The following is a 27,070-nucleotide window of genomic DNA, read 5'->3' as shown; positions in this document are numbered from 1 at the left end:
GTTGCCCGGTTGGTTTGGCATTTTGACAATCACCGAAGAATAACACAAAAAATAATCTTAATTTCAATAAAACACTGTATCACTTCACCTCACCGACTCTAAAGAAAATCACGTCGGGGTCACCAATTTGAGGGGAAGTAAATAAATGAGTGCTCGAATTTGTATTAAACTAAAATAAAGTCTTTTATTAAATTGAAGGTTATCGTCGAGGCTTGGGTAATGCGCATACGCAAAAAGTATGTGTTTACAAATAGAAAACCCAAGCCGTACTGATTTTTCCAAGGGTAGCAAAAACCCTGGAAGGTACAAAAACAATTTTGATTCTGGTGGGAGGCGGTGAGATGTTTTTCGAAAAGAATGTAAACGATTTTTACATAGGTAACTGTTTACCTAGATGAGGTAAATTGTCGTCCGGGCGATAATCCGGGTACCGCAATTTTGTATACGTACGGTACCTCTGACGCGCCGTAATAAAACTATAACTCTAATCTTAAAAACATCTGCCAAAGAGTAATAAAAGTGAAAGCGTTTTTGGGAAAACTAAATTACAATATTTTCTTAAAATAAATATTTGAAAATCTTAGAAAACAACATTTCACTACGCCACAGTATATATTTATTTCCGGGTTCAAGAGACTTTGAAACATCCATTAGCTTATTTGCAAAAGTTTTTCGCATACACATTGAATAATGATGCAATAAATGTCAATATATATATATGTTTGAAAAAGATTTATTGAAATAAAGAAAAAAACACGACTATTTCATTTGTTCGAATATATAATTTCGTTTGTATAAATTTTAAAATAATTTAATATATATTTCCAGGAAACAATATATTTATTCATTTATAAAACAAAAAGTAATGACAATTTTTATAATCCTGTAAAAAAAAAAAGTTAATATTCATTTTTTTTCTTCATCTTTTTGCATTTCCGGTTAATATTATATTGTAAATAAAATTTTTTTACATAATCAATTTTATGTAGTTTTATTTTTCATTGAAAATAATAATTATATTTAAAAAATAATTCTTTGATTATAATAACGAAATAATAATAATTTTAGAAAATTCTATATATTTTTTATAATTTTAATATCACAGAATATTATAAATATAAACTAATTGATTGAGGGAAAATTATAATTATTTTTATTTTCAATTTAGTATTTATAATAATGTTATTTATAATTAAAATAAATAATGATAGAATTAAAAATTAATAATTAGCGACACTTTTGAGAGAAAATAAATTTATTATCGCCGTTATTGCATTTTATTAAATTAATTTTACAATATATAAATAAATTTTAATTGTAATTCGTTATAAGCTATTTATCACCAATTGCACGTGTCATATCTGAAAATTATTAGACGGAAATTAATTTTAATATATATTTCACTGATCCGGATATTATGTAAAAAGTTTTGTTTTATGAAATTCTTTTATTGATGACGCGTAATAAATGGACCTTGAATTTTTAATATTAAAATAAAAAAAAAATATATACCTCAACTAGGTCAGTTGAGTTTTTTTTTTAAAAAAATTCAATATTTATTTATAATATTATATAATAATAATAAATTTTTTTTTTAATTTTAGTAATAATTTATTCCTGTAAGGAAGGAACAATAGATTACATAAATTATGAATTATAGTATTAATGATTAATTCCATTTAAAATTAAAAAGAATTATTATTTGATTTGCAAGAAATATTATTTTTTCCCTATTAAAATTAAAATAGTTTATATTATGAAAATTATATAATTATAGAATATATGAAGGAATAGTAATAATGTTTGCCACAAACACTTGGTAATTAATAATAATCACAAGGGAAATCGTGCGTGGGTGCTGAAGTGGATGTTCATATTTTAAAAAAAAAAATTTTTTTAGTTCTATTAAAAGAGGATCTTAAAAGAAAAATTATTTTTCACTGTTTAATATTCATTACGTCAAATCATACATTAAAAAAATGTCAAAACACCTTTTCAATTAATTAAATTTAAAAAAAAAAAAAAAACAGACAAGTCATTTTAAAAGAATAACATATTTGATTGACGTAATTTTGATAAAATACTATTATCATTACTTTTTAACATTAATTATTTGATTTGTTTAAAAAAATAATTCTATTAATTTCAAATTTAATAAATTCAAGAATATATAAAAAAAAACCATTAAAAATTAATTAGAAATATCTAACTGGATGATCAGAATTCGAGGCAAAAAAAATTTTGTTCCTTTTTTTTTTAAAAAAAAGAATTTTTTTTTTGTGTCTAGAAAAGAAGTCTGAGATGGAAGAGATAGAGGACTATATCAGAATGAAAGCATTTACATTTTCGACATTCACGATGCCCAGCACCTTGTTCAATGTCAAGATGAGTGCAACCAAAAACGGTTCCAGGAACAAAAATTCCAGCTGAGTCATTCTTGTGTGTGTGTGAGTCGATAAACCTGGAAGTGCAGATCCGCATATTATTCAAAGGTATATTTTTAAATTTCATTTTAATATATCTTTATTAAAAATTTATTTATTTTCTTCTATAGGAAATTTTTTTTGAAATTTATCATGAATAGTAAAAAACAAAACATAAAAATAGTAAAATATCAAAATGAAATTATAATAAATTATATAGTGACTGAAAAAAAATTTTTTTTGTTCATTTATCAGAAATGAACTTTATTTTACTTAGAATTTTCCAAAGAAATCAAATTATGGTACCTTAACAAGTGTGTGAAGTACTCGACCTTTACTTGACATTTCAGACTTATGGTATATAACTGAAGTAAAACTAAATTTAATACAATGGAAAATTTTTTTTTGAAAAAAATTTTCCATATTTGTAATTACACATTCGGTGTATATTAATTTCTTATATAAGTTGCGGTAAATTATATATATTTTATATATTTACTTGCGAGACATCTGATTTTATATCCATGTTTTAAGTAGATCTCGAAAGTTTCTAGTTTCATAGATTACAAGATGGATTTTTTTTCGTTACGCTTGAAAACTCATATATATATATATATACACAAGTCTTCATAGTTGAAAGATCTCATTGATATTTACAGTATTACTAAATTTATAATAGATTTTTTCTAATTAATGACTATTGTTCAAAATTAAATTAAAATTACATTTGGAAACTTGTTTTTTGATTTTTAAAAATTGTTAAAAAAAAAAAACAATCGATGTAAATGATTTTCTATTTCAGATAAAACACATGAGCGACAATTTTGGAATAACAGAATTTTTTTTCAGATTTTTTTTTACAGCAGTAAACATTGTCAAATTTTGATACTGTTTTCGCAATTCTTACAGTCTTGAACTATTTTCTGTCGCAGTTATTTTTTTTTTATATATTATTATAACTATTCTCCCGAGACTGTAATGTCTATTATTGTAAGATACCATCATCGACTGTAATAACTGCCATAGGTTATCTCACACTACCATCGAATTTAGCTACCGTCAATTGTATAACTTACCTCACTGATTATAATATATAGGAAAATATTGTGGACAATTTAGAATTGAATTCAAATAAATATGATTTTTTTGAACGTTTCAGAATATTCTCTTATATGATTGTGCGAGATTAATATCAAATATTCTGGAAAAGTCAGGGAATTAAAAAAATTTAATCAAATAGTAACTCTGGAAAAATTATTTTAAAAATTAATTTTCAATTAAAAATTATTTTTAAAATTAAGACAAAAAAATAATTAATAATTATAGACTTTAGGAAAAAAAAAAGTTTTTTCCTCCCCAATAATTACTTGTTCCAACAAAAACTTTTCCAAAAAATAATTATTATAGAATAAATTTTATTGTGGGAGATTAATATAAAATATTCTGGAAAAGTTAGGGAATTAAAAAAATTTAATCAAATAGTAACTCTGGAAAAATTATTTTAAAAATTATTTTAAAAATTATGAAAAAAAATTAATTTTTAATTAAAAATTATGAAAAAAAATTAATTTTTATTTAAAAATTAAGAAAAAAAATAATTAATAATTATAGACTTTAGGAAAAAAAAAATTTTTTTTCCCTCCCCAATAATTATTTGTTCCAACAAAAACTTTTCCAAAAAATAATTATTATAGAATAAATTTTATTGTGGGAGATTAATATAAAATATTCTGGAAAAGTTAGGGAATTAAAAAAATTTAATCAAATAGTAACTCTGGAAAAATTATTTTAAAAATTATGAAAAAAAATTAATTTTTAATTAAAAATTATGAAAAAAAAATTAATTTTTATTTAAAAATTAAGAAAAAAAATAATTAATAATTATAGACTTTAGGAAAAAAAAAATTTTTTTTCCTCTTTAATAATTACTTGTTCTAACAAAAACTTTTCCAAAAAATAATTATTATAGAAAAAAATTTATTTATGTAAAACTTTATGTCCGGTTAAAATTAGTAAATTATTAATTAAATTTTTTGAAAATGATAAAATTCACAGGAGTTTAGTTAAAAAAAAAAAATAAATAATATTACAATTTGGATTTAATATAAAAAATTTAATTTAGAAATACATTGAAAGTTTTGTCCATTGAGATTTTAAATTAAAAAATTTTAAAAGTAATTTAATTTTCGAATAATTTATTTTAAATTTTACCATTTGATTTAGATATATATCTAATTACAAGGATGTTAAATAATTTTAATTCGATAAAAATTTTTTAAAATAATTACCATTTTTTTGTTTTTTTTTTTAAAGAATTTTAATGCAAATTTTTTGAGTACTTAAATTTTCGATGAATTTTAATGTAAATAATTAAATCTATTTAAAATAACGATTTTCTGATTAAAAAAAAAAAATTTTTGATTCAAATAAATATTTATTTGACAATAGTCAAGTAACCGATTATTTGAATCAAATAAATTTTGTTTATTTCGATTTTTATTTTCGAATGTCAATATACGTTTGGGAAAAGTTTTTGTTGGAAAATTTATTTTTGGGAAAAGTAGAAAAAAAAATTTTATTTTTGCTTCTCTATTTAATTTAATTATAAAAGAATAGTTCTTGGCTTATTGTAAACTAACTAGTTCAAAGTCAATTGTAATTCTAAATTGTAATTCTAAATTAGCCTTAAGAACGGTATTAATTATTTTATTATTCTACTATTTTACTATTATATTTTAATTTTTGAGTTTTGTAATTAAGAGGGCAATTAATATGTAAAAATCCAAAGAGATGTACATGGAGAGAAATAATATAAAGATGGTTCTGTGAAATATATTACAGAAAACAAGAAAAAATTGTAATCAAAAAAAAATTAATTTAGAACAATTAATTGAATTTATTTAAATATTTTCAGAAAATATTACACGATGGTCAAATTTCGATATAGTCGAAAAAGGGAAAAAAAAAAAAAATTCGACGAAATGGAGAACACCTGATGTACGGAGATTGGAGAAATCCCATTGATATCGAAGGCATCCACAAATGGATTGTACAAACTGGTAAGTGTATTTATTTTCTCGTTTGCCTGATCAATTGCCCCCACGATATCAATAGTAATTGTGGAGGTGTCAGTTGATAGTTTAAATCGACCTTGAGTCCTAATTGAAAGGACAATGGTCCTATTGGGCAATAAATAAATATATATATATTTATCTGTGCCGCAGACGCGAATCTAGGCGACGTTGTGCGGGGCGATTATGAAGCGGTGGCGGCGCGGCACGTTTGCAGGAATGAAACAAATAGGCCGGCGACTTTCACCGCGCCGCGGTGCTCAGCTTCACTTTGCACCGCACCGCACTTGGCCCAACAACAACTTTGTGGAGCTCAACTCTGAGATAGTAATGCCTCTCTTTTCAGGTGGGGGATCTTGCTCGCCAGACACGAGACATACCTGAGAAGCGGACGTGTGAATTCTTTTTCCTGAAGTTGACCCGCGTACACGTGATTAATCTCTCTCTCTCTCTCTCTTTCTCTCTGTCTCAATTTTTTTTTCTCGCTGTGGAGATTTTTATGTGATTATTATTTTAAATAATTTTAATTTCAAAAAAGAAGAAAGGACAACAAAAAAAGAGAGAAAGAGACAGAACAATGAATCGTTGATGATGATGATGATGATGATGATGATGATGAACATCAAACTCCCGAGAAGCTGTGAGATCTAATGTGCAATGTTCGGAAACCTGCGGGTGCGAAATTGTGACAATGGTACACCGGACGTCTCGTTTCACATTTCTGTTTTGTGTTGTGTGTGCTCTCTGGATATCCTTCGTCGTAGGTGTTGGTGAGTAATTTTTAATCAATTTAGCGAAAATAATTTATGATTGATCAACGATTGAAAATAATTTTTTTTTTCATGAAGAAATTAATAAAATTGTTGAGAAAAAAAAACGATCCTAATAATTTGTAGAAAAATACTTTTTTTTTTTCTTCTAAATCGTTGATGATAAATATCGATATAATTGTAAAAACGGTCCAAAGAGAAAATTATAATAATTTGTAGAAAAATTTCTTTTTTTTCTTCTTCTATATCGTTGAGGATAAATATAATTTATTTTCGATTTTTTGTTGAAATAGAGAATTTAGAAAAGTAAAACGATAAATGAATATTTAAATTCAAAAAAATTATTTTTAAAAATTGAAACATTAAATTTTTTTGTATTAAATATGCGATAATTGGTGAAATGTAAAAAAAAACAGAGTTGTGTAAAAATAGAACAATTATGTATACGAAATGACTAACTATAATTTTCTGCTTTCAAATAAATTGTTTTTGTAAATATAAAGAAGACAACTGAGAATTTATGAACTCGCGATACAAAATGAAATGCAGTATATAAACATTATAACTTGAATTTATCATTTGACGCTTTCAAATATTTGAAATAATTCTTCGAGAAAATGATGCTGCTTTAAGTTTCTAAATTGAAGGACAACATGTACCATTAGGTTTTTATGTATATGGCAAAAAAAAGAAAAAAATTATATAGGTAGTACTGCGAAATAGGAATATAATGTTTTTTGGAGATAGATTTATAGTTTACGGCGATAAAATAAAATTTTTAATTAAAAAGCAAAATTTTCAAATTAAAATAGAAATTTTTAATTAATATCAAATTTTCTATTATAAAATAAAATTAAAAAATTTATTAATCTCTCTCAAGTATATATATATATACAAGAATCATCAGGTCATTCTTGTTCGAAGAAGAGGCGAACATTTTGAAATCGCGATTTGTTGAACATGTTTGACGCCGAGGACGTTTTTATAAAGAATGTAACCATATAGTGAAATTAAAATTCAGGTACATGATATGAAATTGAAAGCGAAGTAAAACTCTTGTACCGTTAAAGTATTATTATTGATCAATAGGTATAATCCCGCATGGTGAAATCTGAGAATAGAGAGAGGAAAGATTTATTACATTGCATTCAATTGAACACCCGAAAGGGAGTTTTCTTTTTGAATGGATAATACTTCAATTTGTATTACATTATTTATGTCATATATGTATATATCTATATATATATACAATATAAATCTTGATGCAAAATTAAGTAAAATTTGATCTTTTGAAAAAATACAAAAAACCTCATTTGACAGTAAAAATAAAAATTATTATTATAATAAGTATTATAATTAATAAAAATAAAAAAAAGTTAATAATATATAATAATTTTATAATAGAACATTTAATTTAGTATAATTAATTTATTATACTATATGATGAGATCAATTTCATTCGAAATTAAATAAATTTAATAATTGTTTATTATTTAAAAATTTGAAATTTTAATAACAATAATAATTATTAAAATATAAAAAAATATTGAAAGATAATTTTATTTGAACAGTAAATGAAAAATTGATATAATTCTCCATATAAATAATTATATTTAATTCTTTTAAATGAGAAAAGATCAGAATTATAAAATTAAAATTTTTTTTTTAATCATTATAATATATTAATTGGATTATAATTTATTCTTGAATCTCTTTTATTCTAGATCACTTTTAAATCGATTTTTTTTTTATAATATTTAAAAGTAGTTTTATTTGGATATTTAATAACCCATGTAATAAATCAAAAATATTTTTATAGAGATTTTTGGGGTATAAAAAAAAATATACGTATAAATTAATTAGAATTTAACATATATGTAAATTTATTTATTGTTATGTTACGTGAACATTTTATATATATATATAAATATTGTGACTATTTTTAGATAAAATTTGTCTTTAAAAAAAATTCATTCTCATTAGCTTCAATATATTTCCCAATAATGGTTTATTATATTTTTTTGTTATTATTTATTATTATTATTATTATTATTATTATTATTATTTTTATTAACATTATTATTTTTATTATTAATAAAACAACAATCTTTTATTTTAATTTTTAAACTTTTAAATTCTTTATTTAGTTAATTATATTCTTTTATTTTTTTAATTTTTACAAAATTCATTAATTTCTTATTTTTTTGTTGATTTAAGAAATAATATGGAAATAGTTATAATCTTATTTAAATGTTACACAACAACGTTCTAATTTTTCAAGTTTATAAAAACACAGTGTTTGTGTGTGTGTTTTCCTTTTTTGCTTTTCGCTATTTGGCAACTGACTAAAAAAAAAAATTCCTGTATTTTTAATTAGTTTAAAAACCAGTGACCTTTATAATTAAAAAATTTGGCAACTTCCATTGACACTGACCAACCCACGCTTGAACCGGTATATTTCGGATACTTTTTTCTGACCTTCATCCAAGGTACTTGACTTTTATGAACTCAAAACTATTTGGCCATTAACATTTTTTTTTTTTTTTTTTTTTTAAATATATTTCGATTATATGGAAATTTTTTGCAATTATACACGTAATATTATGTCGTTTTTTTGTGCATAAAAACTATCTAAGTGAATTATCGTTTAAAATGTCGTAAGACGAATAATGTTTTATTATTATTATTGTCATCATTGTTATTATTTTTATTTTTATTAATATTTTTATTATTATTTTTATTAATACTTTTATTAATATTTTTATTCTTATTTTTATTGATATTTTTATTATTATTATTATTATTATTATTATTATTATTATTATTATTATTGAAAACTGTATTTAAAGTTAATAAATAATTTAATCCAAACAAAAATTAATTATTAATTTAAAAAAAAAATTTAGAAAATTTGTGTTTTTTACATAATATAATTTTGGTTTACGGTATTTTTTTTTTTCTAAGAAATTTTCTCTCACACTTAAAAATGCACAAAAGTCCAGTTTCTTTCGTTTATGAACAATTTACACGTATTTCTGTCATTGAATATCGACTTCTTTTGGCTGATTTCTTATTTAAAATCAACACACGTGGAACGTGGATTATCTGCAAAGAATTTGACATAATTTACAATTATATATTTCATATTTATATTAAATAAAAAAAAATTTTTTTTTTTTTAATTTACAAATTTTAATAATTTTAAATTCAATTTTTATATTGAAAATTAAATTTACAATTTAATAATAATAATAATTTCGTTGGGGATATATTTACTTTTTCTAATATTTTATTATTGATTATTATTTAATAAGAATATATAATTTTTTTTTTTTTTTTTTTTTTTTCTAATAACGTGTGTGGGAATAGAAGAGGAATCGTAATAAGAAATGAATGTAACGTATACGATTTTTTAATATAGTGAAATTAGGAGCGTTGCACCTCGCGCACAGTAACAACTTAACGACGTAACGCGACAATTATAAAATATTCTCACTCTCAACAAAGTGTTCTTTCGACTTAATGTCAGAAGTAATTACTAGTAACGTAGCAATGTTTGTAATTACGTGTCTATCTTACATTTGCACCTAAGATTATCCATCTTCTCATTAACAAAAGTTGAAGGTTGAACGTTGTATATAGTCTCTAATTTACATCATTTTATAAAATCTGAGAAAGTATCTCTTGCCTAAAATCATGATAAGAAATTTTTTTTGTTTTTTTCGCTTTCCACTTTTTTGAAGAAATAAAAATTGAAATTAATAGACAAATTTTTATCTCGCGAAGAATCTTGGAAAAATCTTCTTTTTTTATGGGAAATTAAAATAATTTTATTTATTTTAAAAGGGAAGAATTTTTTTTTTTTATTAATTTTTTACTCTATTAAATAATTAAGTAATTCTTTATTTAGTTTCAAAAATGATAAAATATGTAAAATATAATCTTAATAAAAATAACTATTTATATAATAATAGTAATTATTATTATTATTATTATTTATCAATTTAAAATAAAGGGAAAAAAAATTTTTATTTTGAAATCAAATAATTTAAATTTCAAAAATAAATTTAGAAAAAAAATTCTTTTGGAAGAATTCAAATTGAATTGCCAATGAAAATAATAGGACAATAATTATGTTTCATATAACAATTTTTGTTATTAAAAAATTCAAAAAAAAATTCCAAATAAACCCCGCGTTTAATAATATAAAAACTGCATTTTTTAATTTTTGCCTTCTTTTTTTTTTTAGGAAAGTTAATTTCTAAATAAGTAATAAATTTATAAAATTATTATTGAGTTGAGTAACATTACATGAAAGGAGCAACCAAGGATTCCTCACCTTAGTCACGTATTAATTTACTCTCCAAGTAGTATATAGGCATTGCGAGATATAGCTTTGAATAAATTTTTTTTTTTTTTTTATTTCCTGCCTTTGAAGATGCGCTGCAATATAATATGATGACACAAGGGAGGATTTCTGTTGCTCTTACCCAACTTTTTACAATATTTCTAGGAGAATGCGGGTTTTTTTTTCTTTTTTTTTTATTATTCTCATTATATTCATCTCTTTTTCTCTCTTGTGGTTTTTTTTTTTTTTTTTTTATTGCAAAATCTTGTGTCTCGTGTCAATGTACGACTCTTTATAGTATATGTATATATATATTATTGTTTTAAACATTTCCCACAGAATAGACATTATAATATAATAAAACACACGGCTACTGTGAATCGCGTGTATGTCAAGTCTCCGAGTATATAAAGAAGAAATGATAAAAATTTGTTAACATAAAAATAATTGAATTTTAAAAATTAATATGTTTTTGATTTTTATATTATATAAAATAAATTTATTCAAATTTTTATTTATTTCTAAAATTTTAATTTTCAAAATTTTTTTTTGGATAAATAAAAAAAATTGTTTTATCAAAAAAAAGAAGCTTATTTTGAATAATAAAAATAATTTTGATTTTTTTTTTTTCAATAAATATCAAAAAATGATAAGGAAAGATTTAGTTTTTTTTTTCTTTTTTTAGATTTAGTTTTGTATTTTTATAACAAATGGAAATTTAAATAAATTATTTATATTTCAATATAAGAAAGAAAAAAAAATTTGCTTGTTCGATTTATGTGTATAATCATTTGTAATATATACTATATAGATGAAAGATTTTCTTAATTGAATCAATACATTCAATGAAGTCTTCAATTATTTCTAAACATCTCATTCATTTAATTAAAATCCAAAGAAACGATAAATGATCTCATTCAATTGAAAAATTCTTACAGTTAATTTATAGTGTTTTCAATTTAGAATTCATCTTGTCAAGAATCTTTCTTTCTCTCTTTCATGCATTCCAATTTACATAAACAGATTCCAACTAATTGTAAATTATAACTGAAAAAAAAAATGATGATAATGTTTTAATGTGAAATTTTCAAATTTAATTTTAATAAAATAATTATTATTCCCAATTATATTAATTGATGAGGAAAAATTCTTTTTTTTTTTTTTAAATATAAACATTTTTTATTTTACTAATTTATTTTTATAAAAATTAAATTAATTAATTAATTTAATTAAATTCATATTTAATTTATTATATCTTTTTTTTAAAAATATATTTTAATTTAATTTTTTGTTTCAGGAGCTCAACGCGCCTTCACAGACAAGCAAAGATACGACGGATGGTATAACAATTTGGCACATCCCGATTGGGGTTCAGCTGGCAAGTATAATTTATTTTATTTGAAAAAAATTTTTTTTTTTTTTGTTTTTAAATAGAAAATAATATAACAAAATAAAATCGATGGAAAATTGTAAAAATAACAAATTTTTCTCATAAAAAAAAAATTTTTTTTATTAAAGAAAAATATTAGTGAGAAAAAAAAACCGGTAAATTCTTATAAATTTTTTTTTCCATTTTTTTTTTATTTATGAGATATAATATATCAAATATGTAACTTCTGTGCTTTTAAATGTAAAATGAATATTATAAAGAATTATATATTGAGTTACAAATATCTGATCGCGACAGAATATTAATTTATTAGCTAATTGATTATGTATATTTATTCATTAATAATGCGAAAAAAAAAAACAGTAATTAATGACGCATCCCTCTGTAGATAGCAGGCTGATACGAAAAGTGCCGGCTTCTTATACAGATGGAGTTTATATGATGGCAGGCCAAGATCGGCCTTCGCCTCGGAAACTCAGCGATCTCTTTATGCAGGGCGATGACGGACTTCCGTCTGTAAAAAATAGAACAGCACTGTTTGCTTTTTTCGGTAAATAAATCATATAATTATAGAAAATATTCATATATATGTATAATTATTACAAAATTCATAGTTAAATTTTTGTGTCATTCGACAAATTTTAATATTCTGGCAAATTCAATTAAATTTTTTTTTTAAATTCTTTTAGTAGTCAACTAACAATTTATAAATAAAAAATATATTTCACATGAGATCAACAAAAAAAAATGTTTTTACGGCAAATTAAGACAAATTTATATTTAAAAAAAAAAATTAAATATAGAGTTAAACAAATTTGATATCGAGTGAATGAAATTCGAATTTTAATTATACGTAGTTTAACTGAAGAAATGTATTAATTGATGTGGATTTACAGTGAAAAAAAAAGGAAAAATTGTCGAATGACCTTGAAATATGGAATATTACTCTGGTACCCTTGTGGCTTACTTCGTATTTATAATGTTCTTTTTCTCAAATTTTTTTTTTTTTTGCCCCCTCTGTTTTAAAGTGAACCGCGCGCACACTTTTTTTTTTCTTCTTCTTCTTGTGGTTAACGGTTTGAGTTAAATGGATTTTTTAGGGCAACTGGTCACATCCGAGATAATCATGGCCAGCGAAAGCGGCTGTCCAATAGAATTCCATCGGATCGATGTCGAAAAGTGCGATCCAGTTTTCGACAAAGATTGCCAAGGCAATAAATACATTCCTTTTCTTCGGGCTGATTACGATCGAAGTACTGGACAAAGCCCCAATAATCCCCGTGAACAGGTAAAAGAATTAATTCAATTTTTTTTTAATTCCAAAAAATTTATTTTCCCAATTAAAAATTTTGCACAAAAAATTCTCTTTCATTTTTAATTTATATTTAAAGAAATTAATTTAGTAAATTATTTTTTTAATTTTTAAAAATATTCACTAAAATCAGTCTCTCAATGATTTTTAAATTTTTGCAAATAAGATTTTTTTTTGAAAAAAAATTTATATAGTATTTTTCTTGAATTGGTTTTCTAAAAAATTGTTGAATAAATAAAATAAATAATAATGCCTTCGCTGAGAAATAAATATAATGAATTGTCGATTAGATAGCATTACAGTTTTTTTTTTACTTGTAAATCTCTCGACTGATGAAAGGAATATAAGAAATGAAACGTCTTTTAATCCTGACAACAATCGATTCGATTCATGTCTTTGATAATTTTTTTTTCTGTTCATCATGTCACCGAATGATTCGTTCTTTTTGATTTAAAGACAAAAATAAAATGCGAAAACTGTTGTCGTAATTGTTAATATTTTAATTAATATTATTAATTATCGAAATATTTTTTTGCGTTTTTTCTATATGAGACTTTGAAATTAATTTAATATTTCTTTATTGGATTAAAATAATTAATTTTTTTTTTTTATTTTAAAAAATGTTTCTCATAATTTTATTTAAATTACAATGTCAATTTTAAATTTTTATAACAATAGACACATTGAAGATGAAATATTTTAAAAAGACGTAAAAACTTGTTTGCTCTATATTTTCTTTTTCCTTATTTCTGAAAAAAAAGCCCCGGATCCTTGAAAAACTGGAGTAAACAGAATCCATAAAATCTTATAGTTAAATGAATGGTCAAAGTAGAGAAAACAAGACACACAAGGTTATAATATTTATATAGAATTTAATTAATAATCTTTTTTTTTGAAAAACAATGCTAAAAAAAATTTCATTTACATTTTTTTAAAAATATTCCAAGAGAATATTTTTTCATTTCCTTTTTTAATTATTTATACAAAATAAATAAATCTATGAAAAATATTATGAATACTTTGAGAATATTTCGAATTTAAATTTGAAAATATTCCAAGTTATTTGAAATTAATATTAGGGAAAAATATATGTGAAAATAGCTGTAAGATCGTGAGGTTTCAGATAAATAAAGTGACAAGTTGGATTGATGGCAGTTTTATATATTCGAGCAGTGAAGCTTGGGCGAATACAATGAGATCATTTAAAAATGGAAGTTTTCTTATGGATGAAAAAAAACGATTTCCAGTTCGAAATACGATGAGAGCACCACTTTTTAATCATCCATCGCCAAATGTTGTTCGCATTGAAAGTCCCGAAAGATTGTATTGTGAGTTTTGATAAATTTTATTTCCTTTAAAATTTTTAATTTATATACCAAAAAAAAAAAAAAAATGTTGGGAAATTTTCTTTTTTTAGTGCTTGGTGATCCAAGATCAAATCAGCATCCTCCGTTGCTTGCTTTTGGAATTATTTGGTACCGTTGGCATAATGTTATTGCAACGAGAATTCAAAATCAACAGCCAAAATTATCTGATGATGAAATTTTTCAAAAAACACGTAGAATTGTCGTTGGAACTCTTCAGGTTATTAATTTAATTTTATTATTTTTTCAAGAAAAAGATTTGATTTTTTTTTTAAATATAGGAAGTTTTTGAGAATAAAAAAAGGAATAGAATTATTAGAATATTAAAAGTATTTATAGGCTTCATTTTAAAATTTTACTTCCTGCATTTTATTAAAAATATAATATCAACAACACATTTTAAGATCCCATTTAAGAAAAATTGAAAAAAAAAGCAGTAATTTGTAAGAATTACGAGGTGAAATAAAAGCAGCAAGTATCTCTTGACAGTTACGTGACTAATGACGCGAGAGAAATAAAACTTTATAGATCTGTTTCAATTAGTTTCAAGTTTACAATAACGCCTTGGCCTATCTCAGAAGATCCTCTTTGCATTTTTTTTTTTTTTTTTTTTTTTAATTTATCTTCATTTTTTTTTTTCTCTTCTCATTGTCTTATTGACAATATTTGCTTATATTCATATTATTTAAAGGATGAGGAAGAGAGGAAGGTATATAGAAAAATTAGAAAAAGAGAAGTTTACTATATAAGAAAATGGAGGTCATAAAAGTATGATTTGCGGTATAGGATAATGATCGATGTTAGTGTTTGTTGTCTATAACGAGAAAAATAAAGACTGAATCAGTAGTGACACAAATTTTTATTTATTTTCATATTTATTTATTTATATATTTTTTGCATTACAGAATATAATCATGTATGAATATTTGCCAATTCTTTTGGGTGAAAAATTACCACCGTACACGGGTTATAAACCAGATTTGCATCCAGGGATAAGTCATATTTTTCAAAGTGCTGCTTTTAGATTTGGTCACACCTTAATTCCACCTGGAATTTATCGTCGGGATTCAAAGTGCAATTACAAAGTGACTCAAACTGGACGACCTGCTGTTAGGCTTTGTGGTACTTGGTGGGATTCCACTGTGAGTAATTTTTTTCCTCATTTCAATGGTTTTATTTGAATTTTATTTTTACTTTTTATTTAGATAAAATCATTTAAAGTGTATTTTTAAATAAAAAACAAAATTTTTTTTTGGCTAAATAAAATAATAATTAAAACTAGAAAAATCTGATAAACAATGAATAATTTTTTGATGAATTTTACATTTTAATAAAAAGAAATTTAATGATAAAAATTAAATTCTTCAGCGTCAATGTTAATTATGTAATGTGAATTTTATAATTGTCCCTCAGTAACAAAAGCGCAAGTATGAAGTAAATTATGAAAAAAAAAAAGAATCGCATTACTTTCATTGAGATAATAAAATTCTTATATATACACGTATATAATACTATTCTTATAAATAAAAACGTGGGAGTAAATTCAGGTTCACGCACTTTCATAATGTGAAAAACCAGTTTAACAATATTATAAAAAATTATTATGGCTTCTTCATTATTATTTATCATCATTCTTATATGTATACTCATACATCTATTATCTTGATTTTCACAATTCTTTGCGAGAATTTACATTCGCTCGTCTATTTATTCCAAAAATTCTTCTTTTTTTCATTTTTATTTTTATTTTTTTTTTTTATTATTATTGTACAAGAAGAATGTACACAAAATGCTTAGATAAATGGGTCAAAGACAGAAGGAGTGTGTTGACTTATAATCTAGATGAATAATGAGTTCACTTTGGCGCACTTGAAAATTATAACAAAGCCTCATGAATAATAAAATAATCGTATAACCAATAGAGAGAAAAAAAAATCAACTTTTCATAATAATGAACTTTAAATTTTACTTTCATTCAAATCACTCCGAATGTTAAAAAAAAACATTTATTTAGAATTTTTTTTTACATTTTCTAAAAAATATTGTCTTATAGAAAATTTAATTTTCCTTTTTTTCCCTCTTCAGTTAATAATTTCATTGACTATTATTTTACGATTTTCTTTTTTCTTTCAAGTAAATTCAATTTTCATAATTATTTTTTGTTGATGACTTTTTTTTTACCTCCCCCCCAATAATTATTGTATTAAATTACACACGAGGAATTTATTCTCGACATTATTAATTATCTTCTATCTTCTTTTATATCCGTGAGTCTTTATACAGTAACTACACCTGTCACTCGTGTCTTTTGTAATTCAAATACAGGAATGGAATTGAATTTTCGATTGAAATTCAATTTTTTCTTTTTCTTCTTCTTTTTTTTTAAATTCCTATTGTAAATTATAATGACATTGTCAATAATTATATTTACTAAATCACTCATGACGTGATTTAGTATGTTTTTTTTTTTTTTTTTTTTAATGTGATTTTATAAACATTCATGGAAATTTTTTTAAGGCGTGAAAAATTTAAAGCATCATAAATCGTAGCCTGTATTAAATGTGCAATATTTATTTGATTAGAATTGCAAATTATTATTGTTGAACAATAAAAAATATATATATATATATAATTTTTCCAGTTATTATGAAATTATTTGAGAATATTATATTGAGAGAAAAAATATAAAATATTTTTATTTAATTTTTTTGAAAATGGATTAAAGATCTTTTAAATAAGGGGATATTAATTTGAAAGTTGTAAAATTATACAAAGAATTTTTGAAAGTAATTGAAATTATTATATATAAAAATTCCTTAGCGCTAATTTCGGTATTTTTCAGTGTTTATTAATTGCAATATTTTTTTTTTGTTGCAAAAAGTTGTGCAATAGAGAGTGAAAAAAAAATGGTTAATTTGCGTAAACTAGTGTTAGTCATAAGAATAGTTCTTTCTCTGCATTATTCCTTTCTATTGAGAGAGATAAATGCAAGTCATACGGTTTTTTTTTTCTCATCACAGTTATCCAATAAAATCAGAAATGTGAATTTCAACAGAAAATATAATATATATATATAATAAATACTCGAGAGATTTATTATTTTATTCACTTTTATTTATTTTTTTTTATTTATTTCAATTAATATTTTATTTGTTAATTTTTTTTTTACAAACAGAAATTTTTCAGAATTTTGTCTTTTTATTTGCAAATAATTGATTCTGATTATAATAATAATAAATAACTTTTTTCTTTCCTCTTTTTTTTTTAGGAATTTTATGTAAATAATACAATAGAAGAACTTATAATGGGAATGTCTTCGCAATTGGCAGAAAAAGAGGATAATGTTTTAAGTAACGATATTCGTAATAATCTTTTTGGTCCAATGGAATTCTCAAGAAGGGACTTGGGAGCCTTGAATATAATGAGAGGTCGCGATAACGGACTTCCGGATTATAATACAGCGAGAACATTTTTTAAATTGCCATTAAGAAAAACATGGAACGAAATAAATCCCGAATTATTTAATAAAAATCCCAGACTATTGAGAATATTAATGGAAAATCATGCGAATAATTTAAATAATATTGATATTTATGTTGGTGGAATGCTCGAATCAAAAAATGGACCCGGAGAACTTTTCGCTGCTGTTATTAAAGATCAATTTTTACGATTGCGTGACGCCGATCGTTTTTGGTTCGAAAATGAGGAAAATGGGTGAGTTTTTCTTTATGAAAATCATTTTTTTTAAATATATATAAAAAAAAAAACATTCCCCCCCCAAGCAAATTGATATAGATTTTAACAGTTCTCTTGCACAATTTCTAAAGGTCTTTGGTATTTAATTTTTCTAACACAATGCAAAAAAGAAAAGAAAAAAATGTCTTGACCTTCTCACGAAACATTTCTCGCAAAACTATTAACTTAAATCGTTTGTCATTTTATATAATTATTATTTAGAATTTTTTATTTTAATAATTTAAAAAAAAAAATTGCTAAAATAATATTTTTTTTGAATAAAATAATAAAGAAGGAAAAAAATAGCCGGAGAATTTTTTTTGTGATATGCAAATAATAGAAAGTGAATACTGTTTTTTTATTTTTAAAGTGTGAGGATGATAATTTTTAAACGATTGACATAATTTTTGTTTAGAATTTTCACTAAAAGTGAAATTGAGGACATTCGTCGTGTGAGTTTGTGGGACGTGATTACAAATACGACGAGCATTATTCCGGATGCAATACAACGAAACGTATTCATTTGGACTCAAAGGGATCCATGTCCACAGCCCTTTCAATTGAAGGCCTCGATGCTCGATGCCTGTGTGCCATTTAAACGTTACGACTACTTCGAGGTAAAATCATTTATAGATGATTTTTTACAATTTCTTTATTTTTTTTCTCTCTCTCTGTCTCTATTACATTTGAAAAAATTTCATCTTTTCTCTATTACTCTTCGTTGTTTTTCAATTTTTTTTTTTTTTTTTTTTATATATATGTTGTGATATTCTTCACTGCTTATGCAACGCAGGAAAATCATTTCACCTGAGCACCATGAGTTGTGAAAGCGGAAGCCAATTTTTATTAGAAACTCTAAACTTAATTCTCCATTTCACGAGAGCTCCATAAAAATGGAATCTTAATTATTATCAATATTGTACAATAGTAATTATTTGGATTTTTCATAATAATTAATAATACACGGAAATTAAAATAAATTTTTTCTAATAATAATGTTTATAATACGAAAAAAAAAACTGTTTTTTTTTTTTTTTTTTAATCAAAAGTCTATTTTATTCAGGTATTTCAAATATTTTGAATTTTGATCATTTTGGGAAATGAAAAAAAAAGAAAACTTTCAAAAATTTTCAAATTTTTTAAAAATATTCGAATTCTATTAAAAATGTTAACGCTTAATTGAAATTTCATTTTTTTTTTTTTACGAAATATCAAAGATCATATTTTTCTTTTCTATAATATCGATTCAAAAATATTCAGAAAAATATTTCAAATTCTCGATTCTTATCGGAATTTTAAAATATTCTAATTTCTGAAAAAGTCTAAAAATATAAATCCAAGGGAATTAGACTGAATTTAAAAATTTCTAATTATTTTTTTTTTATTCAATTGATTGTATTTATTTGAAAATTAGTTAATAAATAAAAAAAAATGTTCACAGGGAAGCGAAATAGTTTACATCAATTCGTGCATTGTATTGTCATTGGTACCAATAGTTGTTATTGCTGTAGCCTATGGTCTAGTCAAATGGCAAAATAAACGTCGGCGAAAATTGAAAATTCTTCAAGAAGTAATGCGTAAACAAAAGGATGGCGGTCGTCTTTATGTGGCTAAAATGATTGTACGCGAATGGATTCACGCGAATCATAGTCGTTTGGTGAAAGTGAAATTTGGACCGGAAGCTGCGTTACATATAGTTGACAGAAAAGGAGAGAATCTCAGGACCTTGGACTTCACCAATGTCAACACAATCAACATTGAGGAATCTCAGGTGTGTACAAAAAAAAAATTATTCTCCAATTCTTTTTTTTTATTTCCTTAATGGATATTAAAATAAATTAATAAAAAATTCAATTATTTAAATTAAAATTACATAATTTATTTCTCATTTTGAATAATTAAAATTAAATTGATAATTACAAAATTTTCTCTTTAATTGTCAAGTTTGTGAGAATAATGACAAAAAATGACAAATAGTTGTTAGGAAAAATGAACATTTTCCCGACAGGTATTGCGAGAATGTGAAAATCAGTATGGAAGCAAATTGTATATATATATATAGTTGTTGGTTTACGCGCGGGAAAGTGGCTCATCACTAAAAAGATCATTAATTATTTCAGGAAAGCGAAAGCGGTCATCGCAAGGCGCTGATTCTGTTGCGAATACCTCGTGATTACGACCTCGTCCTTGAACTGGATTCCCTGAGCTCGCGTAGAAAGTTCATTGCGAAATTGGAGACATTCCTATCTTCGTACAAGAAGCACTTCACGTTGACACAGACCAATCGAGATATTATGCTAGCCAAAGCGGAAACGAGGGAACGTCGTGAAAAGAAGCTCGAGCAGGTAAACTTCTTTCATTCTCATTTTTATTTAATGATTCGTTACTGATTTTTTTCTTTCGTTTATCAATTATTATTATTATTAAGGAAAGGGAACGGACTCATTTTCTTTTATTATCATTTAAAAATAAAATTTCAGTAATTTGAAATTAAATTTTGAAATATGTGATTTTTTTAAATTCTAGTTATTATTTTAAATTTAATTCAATTATTAATTTATTTAATTATATGTAATATTTTTCAATTGTTATGAATTATAAATTTTTGTAATTATGTGATTATTTATCACTGATTTTATTAATTATTCATTAAATGAAAGGGTTCATTAAATTGAGTTGATTAGAGAATATTAATTTGTGGATTAATTATTAACTCGTGGATTGGTTTCTTTTTTTTTTCACTGATCGCTGATCGTCCTACAAAAGAATTAATTCTAGTCGCGATCGTTTCGTAAGCGAGAGCCTATTATCGAGAGCTTGCCTACTCACCTGTCGTGCTCATAGTTAATGAAACAACTATTACTCAATGTGTCAAGCAATAGCAGCGCTTCTTCGTCCTTTTAAGTTCACTTTGACTTTATTTTGCAGATAACGTCGCTTATCATTTGTTTAGAGCGGAAAAATAATTCACACATTTTTTTTTAAAGCTAGAATCAGAAGCAATTTGTCAAAAAAAAAAAATTTATTTTTACATTTTTTTTTATTTGCAATTATTTGCAATTATTTGCAATTTTTCTGATTTTATTTGCAATTGATGGTAATTTTAATTGAAGAGAGAATTTTTTTAAACTTATAAATTAAAAGTGATTTTCATTTTTTGTTTTGTTGTCTCTTTAGTTTTTCCGCGAGGCATATGCTCTTACGTTTGGTCTTCGACCTGGTGAAAGACGTCGAAAATCTGAGGACAATGACAACGGAGAAATCGTCACAGTCATGAGAACTTCCCTTTCAAAAAGTGAATTTGCAAGCGCTCTTGGCATGAAACCCGATGCTATTTTTGTTAAAAAAATGTTTAGCATCGTTGACAAAGACAAAGATGGTCGAATTTCTTTTCAGGTAAAGAAAGAAGAAAAAAATTTCTTTTAAAAGAAAGTTTTATTCACTTGATTAAATATTCTCGATTTCTATTAATCCATTTTTTTTTATTAAAATAAATGAAATCAATTATTTATTTGAAAATGAATTTTTTTTTCAAGTAAATTAATTATTATTGTTAAATTAAATAGTAAAAGCGTAAATAATATAAATTGTTGAATAAAACAAAAAAAAAGTGAATTTTTCTCTCTGATAATTTGCAGGAATTCTTAGACACGGTTTTGCTTTTCTCAAGAGGCAAAACTGATGACAAGTTGCGTATTATTTTCGACATGTGCGACAAAGATAGTAACGGAGTCGTCGATAAGGAGGAATTCTCTGAAATGTTGAGGTCTTTGGTAGAAATCGCACGTACCACAAGTTTATCCGACGACCATGTCACTGAATTAATCGACGGAATGTTTCAAGTAAATTTCATATTTTTTTTTAAATTACACCGCATTTTAAAAAAAAAAAAAAATTCTAATACGATATCAAAATTTGCTAAGAAAAAATTTTCCAATTAAAATTTATTTAAAAATAAATTATTATTAAATAATTGAAATAAAAAAATTCTATTTTTCAATATTTATTATATGGCGATTATTTTTGTAACAGGATGCAGGTTTGGAGAGAAAGGACCACTTGACCTACAACGACTTTAAATTGATAATGAATGAATACAAAGGCGATTTTGTTGCAATTGGATTGGATTGTAAAGGTGCAAAGCAAAATTTTCTCGATACATCGAAAAATGTTGCACGAATGACAACATTTCAATTGGATCAATTTCCCCTTGATGCGACAAAATCATGGATTCAAAAACATTGGGATGCCGTTTCGACTTTCCTTGAGGAAAATCGACAAAATATTTTCTATCTCTTCATTTTTTATGTCATTACCATTGCATTGTTCGTCGAAAGATTTATACGTACGTTATACATTTTTTTTTTAATTATTTAAAATTACAATTAAAATTTGAAATTTTTACTATTTATTTATTTTGTGATATTTGGTGAATGAAATAAATAATAAAAATATTGAAATAGAATAATAATAAAATAAAAAATATAGAATTGAATTTAAAAAAAGTGAAACATGAAAATTTAATGAGCGATTGTTGAATTTTTTTAGATTATTCATTCATGACAGAGCACATGGACCTGAGGCACATAATGGGAGTTGGAATTGCAATAACGAGAGGATCAGCGGCAGCATTATCATTTTGTTACAGTCTCCTCTTGTTGACTGTATCGAGGAATCTTTTAACGAAACTTAAAGAATTTTCAATTCAACAATATATACCATTGGATTCGCATATTCAATTTCATAAAATTGCCGCTTGTACAGCACTTTTTTTCTCAGTTCTACATACTGTTGGGCATATTGTGAATTTTTATCACGTCTCAACTCAACCAATTGCTAATTTACAATGTCTAACGAGTGAAATTAATTTCGCCAGCGATGCTCGGCCTACAATTACTTACTGGCTCTTTCAAACAGTCACAGGTGCTAATTTTCAAACATTTTTTTTTTTTCAATATTTATTGAATTTCTTTCTCACTTTAGTAGTAAAAATTTTTAAGAAAATTTGCATTAAAAAAATGGGACTTTAGAAAAGATTGGATAATAAAGTACTTGGAAGTTAATTTAAAAGAAATAAATCGCATACCAACGTTGATTTGTCGCATTCTTGATAATTGAATAGATCGTGAGCAAGAAAAATTGCGTAACGATAATATCCAGTAAATCACCATAATGCGCTAAATCAATTAGTCATTAGGAAAAAAAAAAACCCCAAGAATGTTAAATTAACTTCCAAATTGAATTCAAACTCAATAAATAAAGAAAAGAAAAAAGATATGAAAAATTTAATATATTTCTGTTTTTTTCCTCTCTAGGTCTCACAGGAATTTTATTATTTGTCATTATGATAATTATTTTTGTATTTGCACATCCAAAAATTCGTCAAAAGGCATACAAATTTTTCTGGATGACTCACAGTCTTTATGTTGCACTTTATGCCTTGTGTATAATTCACGGACTCGCAAGATTAACCGGTGAGCCAAGATTCTGGATTTTCTTTATTGGACCCGCTATTGTTTATACATTGGACAAGGTGAATTTTTTTTTTTTAAAAGTAAATTGCGTTTTTTTTTTTTGTAATGAAATGAGAAAAATTCTTTTTTTTTTCTTTTTTTCAGGTTGTCAGTTTGAGAACAAAATGTATGGCTTTGGATATAATTGAAACGGAATTATTGCCATCGGATGTGTTGAAAATAAAATTTTATCGTCCACCAAATTTGAAATATTTGTCAGGACAATGGGTGAGATTGGCGTGCACGTCAATTAAATCGAATGAATTTCATTCAATTACCTTGACATCAGCGCCACATGAGAATTTTCTCTCATGTCATATTAAGGCCCAAGGACCATGGACATGGAAGCTGCGCAATTATTTTGATCCCTGTAATTATAATCCAGAGGCGGAACGGCCGAAAATTCGTATTGAGGGTCCATTTGGTGGTGGTAATCAGGATTGGTATAAATTTGAAGTTGCTGTTATGGTTGGCGGTGGTATTGGGGTCACTCCCTATGCATCAATGCTCAATGATCTTGTTTTTGGAACGTCCACCAATCGTTATTCGGGTGTCGCTTGCAAAAAGGTGAGATAATTTAAAAAATTTTTTTTTATTTTCACTTTTATCACAGATTTCAATAATTTTTGTTTTTTTTATTAATTTTATTATTATAGATTTTTAACTAAAATTCTTCACTAAATTAATTATTTTTTTTATAATTTTAATAAAATTCTTTTTGTTTATAATTTACAAAAAAAAAAAAATTAGCAAATAAAATTACGAAAAATTTTTAATTTAAAATCAATTATTTGCAAAAATTTCAATTATTTTTAATGATTTAATCTTTTGGAAATTCAATTATTTTTTAAAATTTAATTAATTTTTAAAAGTTTTTATAAAAAATAATTTTTGAAGACAAAATAGTTTTAACCGTGGCATTGATGGAATAAATTAATTTTCAGGTATACTTTTTGTGGATTTGTCCATCGCACAAGCACTTTGAATGGTTCATTGACGTTCTTAGGGACGTGGAACGGAAGGACGTGACTGACGTTCTTGAAGTTCATATATTTATTACTCAATTCTTCCATAAGTTCGATTTAAGAACTACTATGTTGGTAAGGACAAAAATTTTTTCAATATTTCATAATTTACGTTTTTTTATATTATTAAATTGTTTCATTTTTTAATTCTTCTTTTTTGTTTGTTTTTTCAAAAAAAATTTCTATTTATGTATTTAATTTCAGATACAATTTTCAACAAATCTTGTAATTTGTATTTTTTTGCCGTGTGTATGATAAATTCTTCAATGTATAGATTAAAATCAGAAAAATTTGTGAAAAAAGAAAAATAAGAGAGAGATTTCCTGTTTAGATTTGTAATTTGAGCTCTGAAAAAAGAATTTTTGTTTGAATTTTATTTTTTTTGCTATTTCTTGTCTTTTTTTTTTTTTAAAGCGAGTTGCGTTGTTCGCCATTTAAGGAAACTTATCTGCGAAGAATCCTGACAAGTACGAGCAAATGTCGCTCTTAACTCATAGTGCAATAAATTGTCCTCACTGCGATGTATGTGTGTGTGTGTGTTTAAAACAGAAGAATTATTTGACCGAGGCGGCAACTGTGTGCATAGAAGTTGCTCAGCCAGCTTATAAATCCAATCTCTAATTCTCTAATTGTCTATTTTCTGCTTTGCAGTATATTTGCGAGAATCATTTCCAGAGGCTGTCTAAGAAGAGCATATTCACTGGACTACGGGCGATTAATCACTTTGGTCGACCTGACATGACGTCCTTCTTGAAATTTGTGCAAAAGAAACATAGTTACGTGAGTAAACTTTTTTTTTTTTCTACCTCTAAGGGAGGTATTATTTTTTTTTTCAATTTTCTTCTTTGTCCTTTTCTTTCGAGATATTAAAAATAATTTTTTTCCGAAATAAATAAATAAATAATAATAAATTTAATATTTACATTGAAAATTTTGAAAAATATTTTAAAATTTCTTTGAATTTGTATTTTTTTTTTTTTGAGAGAGAGAGGAGATGATTCAATTTTTTTTCCGAATGGAATTTCTTAATCTTTATTCTGGAATTTACAAACAAGTTTATTTTCAATGATAAATTTTAGATTATTATATTATGATAATTGAGGCATTTTCTAAGATAAACGTATTTTATTTTAACTAAACACGTGTTTGTTATTTTTTTTTTTTTTTTTTTACTATAAAAGGGTCGATATTTTGAAACGTTTTTCTCTAATTTACATACAATTTGTCATTTACTTTTCATTTTAATTAACTTAGTTTAAAATACGCTCAGTTTTATTTTCAAATTTATTTAAAATAAATTTAATAATTTTTTGGATATATTTAGTTTTTAATTTTTTATGACTTAAAATTTTATTTTATTTTAAAATCAGTTTTACTGTTTATTTAAAATCAATAATAATTTTTCCTTTTTTTTTTTTTAATAACAGGTTAGTAAAATTGGAGTCTTCAGCTGTGGACCCCGACCATTAACAAAAAGTGTGATGTCCGCCTGTGATGAAGTCAATAAAGGACGACGATTACCTTATTTTATTCATCATTTTGAAAACTTTGGCTGAAACACTTGGATATTTAATAATAATAAAAAAAAAGAATCTTAGTTTATTTTTAAAATATATTTTATTTGTTTTTTAAAGTCTCGTTGAAAATTGTAAATATTCGTGAGAATGAGTGTGATTGAATTTTTCTTTTATTTATGATTTTTAAAGAAAACGAAAATATAAAATTACTTAAATATGTAATTATTATAAATAATAAATTTATATACATAGATATTTAATTGTTTGTGAGTTGTCAGAGAGAAAGAGAGAATTAGATTTTTTTTTCTTTTTTAACTCGAGCAAGAATGTGTATCATGAAAATAAATTCAACGCTTTATAAATTATTAAGAGATCATCAGCAATAAATCAAAGCATTTATCACATCAGAAATTTTGTATATTCATTTTTATTACTAGTTTGTCGAAAATTTCGCTGCTCTTACCCCTTTTAAATTGTTTTCTCTTTTTAAAATTTTAATTTTTTTTGTTAACTTCTTATTCTTTTGTACTTATGTACGAAAGGGCACTGCCCGTAAATACATGTAAATAAATAAATAATCAATTTTCTATAATTTTTTTTTT

The 27,070-nt window shown here is 24.3% G+C and overlaps 1 protein-coding gene across 2 annotated transcripts in view; it reads left to right on the top strand.

Annotated features, from left to right (window-relative positions):
• LOC127287382 (dual oxidase) overlaps positions 1-26,879 on the top strand; it is a 35,291-nt gene extending 8,412 nt beyond the window's left edge. Inside the window, exons 2-23 of one of the 2 annotated variants that reach the window (XM_051314280.1) lie at positions 2,288-2,492; positions 5,338-5,482; positions 5,841-6,264; positions 11,910-11,990; positions 12,391-12,552; positions 13,103-13,290; positions 14,438-14,642; positions 14,732-14,898; positions 15,584-15,820; positions 17,947-18,392; positions 18,829-19,030; positions 19,855-20,184; positions 20,534-20,758; positions 21,591-21,809; positions 22,052-22,255; positions 22,446-22,758; positions 22,962-23,336; positions 23,729-23,946; positions 24,032-24,493; positions 24,871-25,026; positions 25,603-25,731; positions 26,379-26,879. In XM_051314280.1, the coding sequence (XP_051170237.1) occupies positions 6,186-6,264; positions 11,910-11,990; positions 12,391-12,552; positions 13,103-13,290; positions 14,438-14,642; positions 14,732-14,898; positions 15,584-15,820; positions 17,947-18,392; positions 18,829-19,030; positions 19,855-20,184; positions 20,534-20,758; positions 21,591-21,809; positions 22,052-22,255; positions 22,446-22,758; positions 22,962-23,336; positions 23,729-23,946; positions 24,032-24,493; positions 24,871-25,026; positions 25,603-25,731; positions 26,379-26,507 (4,527 nt within the window). In that variant the 5' untranslated portion in view covers positions 2,288-2,492; positions 5,338-5,482; positions 5,841-6,185 and the 3' untranslated portion in view covers positions 26,508-26,879. Of the gene's footprint in view, positions 1-2,287; positions 2,493-5,337; positions 5,483-5,840; positions 6,265-11,909; positions 11,991-12,390; positions 12,553-13,102; positions 13,291-14,430; positions 14,643-14,731; positions 14,899-15,583; positions 15,821-17,946; positions 18,393-18,828; positions 19,031-19,854; positions 20,185-20,533; positions 20,759-21,590; positions 21,810-22,051; positions 22,256-22,445; positions 22,759-22,961; positions 23,337-23,728; positions 23,947-24,031; positions 24,494-24,870; positions 25,027-25,602; positions 25,732-26,378 lie in introns of those variants that run through there. The other variant, XM_051314281.1, reaches the window with a different exon arrangement.
• The last annotated feature ends 191 nt before the right edge of the window (positions 26,880-27,070 follow it).

This window comes from Leptopilina boulardi, unplaced genomic scaffold (genome assembly GCF_019393585.1).
Source record: "Leptopilina boulardi isolate dan_hultmark-lab unplaced genomic scaffold, ZJU_Lbou_2.1 LbouV2_368, whole genome shotgun sequence".
In the NCBI taxonomy this organism is placed as follows: domain Eukaryota; kingdom Metazoa; phylum Arthropoda; class Insecta; order Hymenoptera; family Figitidae; genus Leptopilina; species Leptopilina boulardi.
The sequence above is the reverse complement of the archived record's forward strand: the minus strand, read 5'-3'. Positions and strand labels throughout refer to the sequence as shown.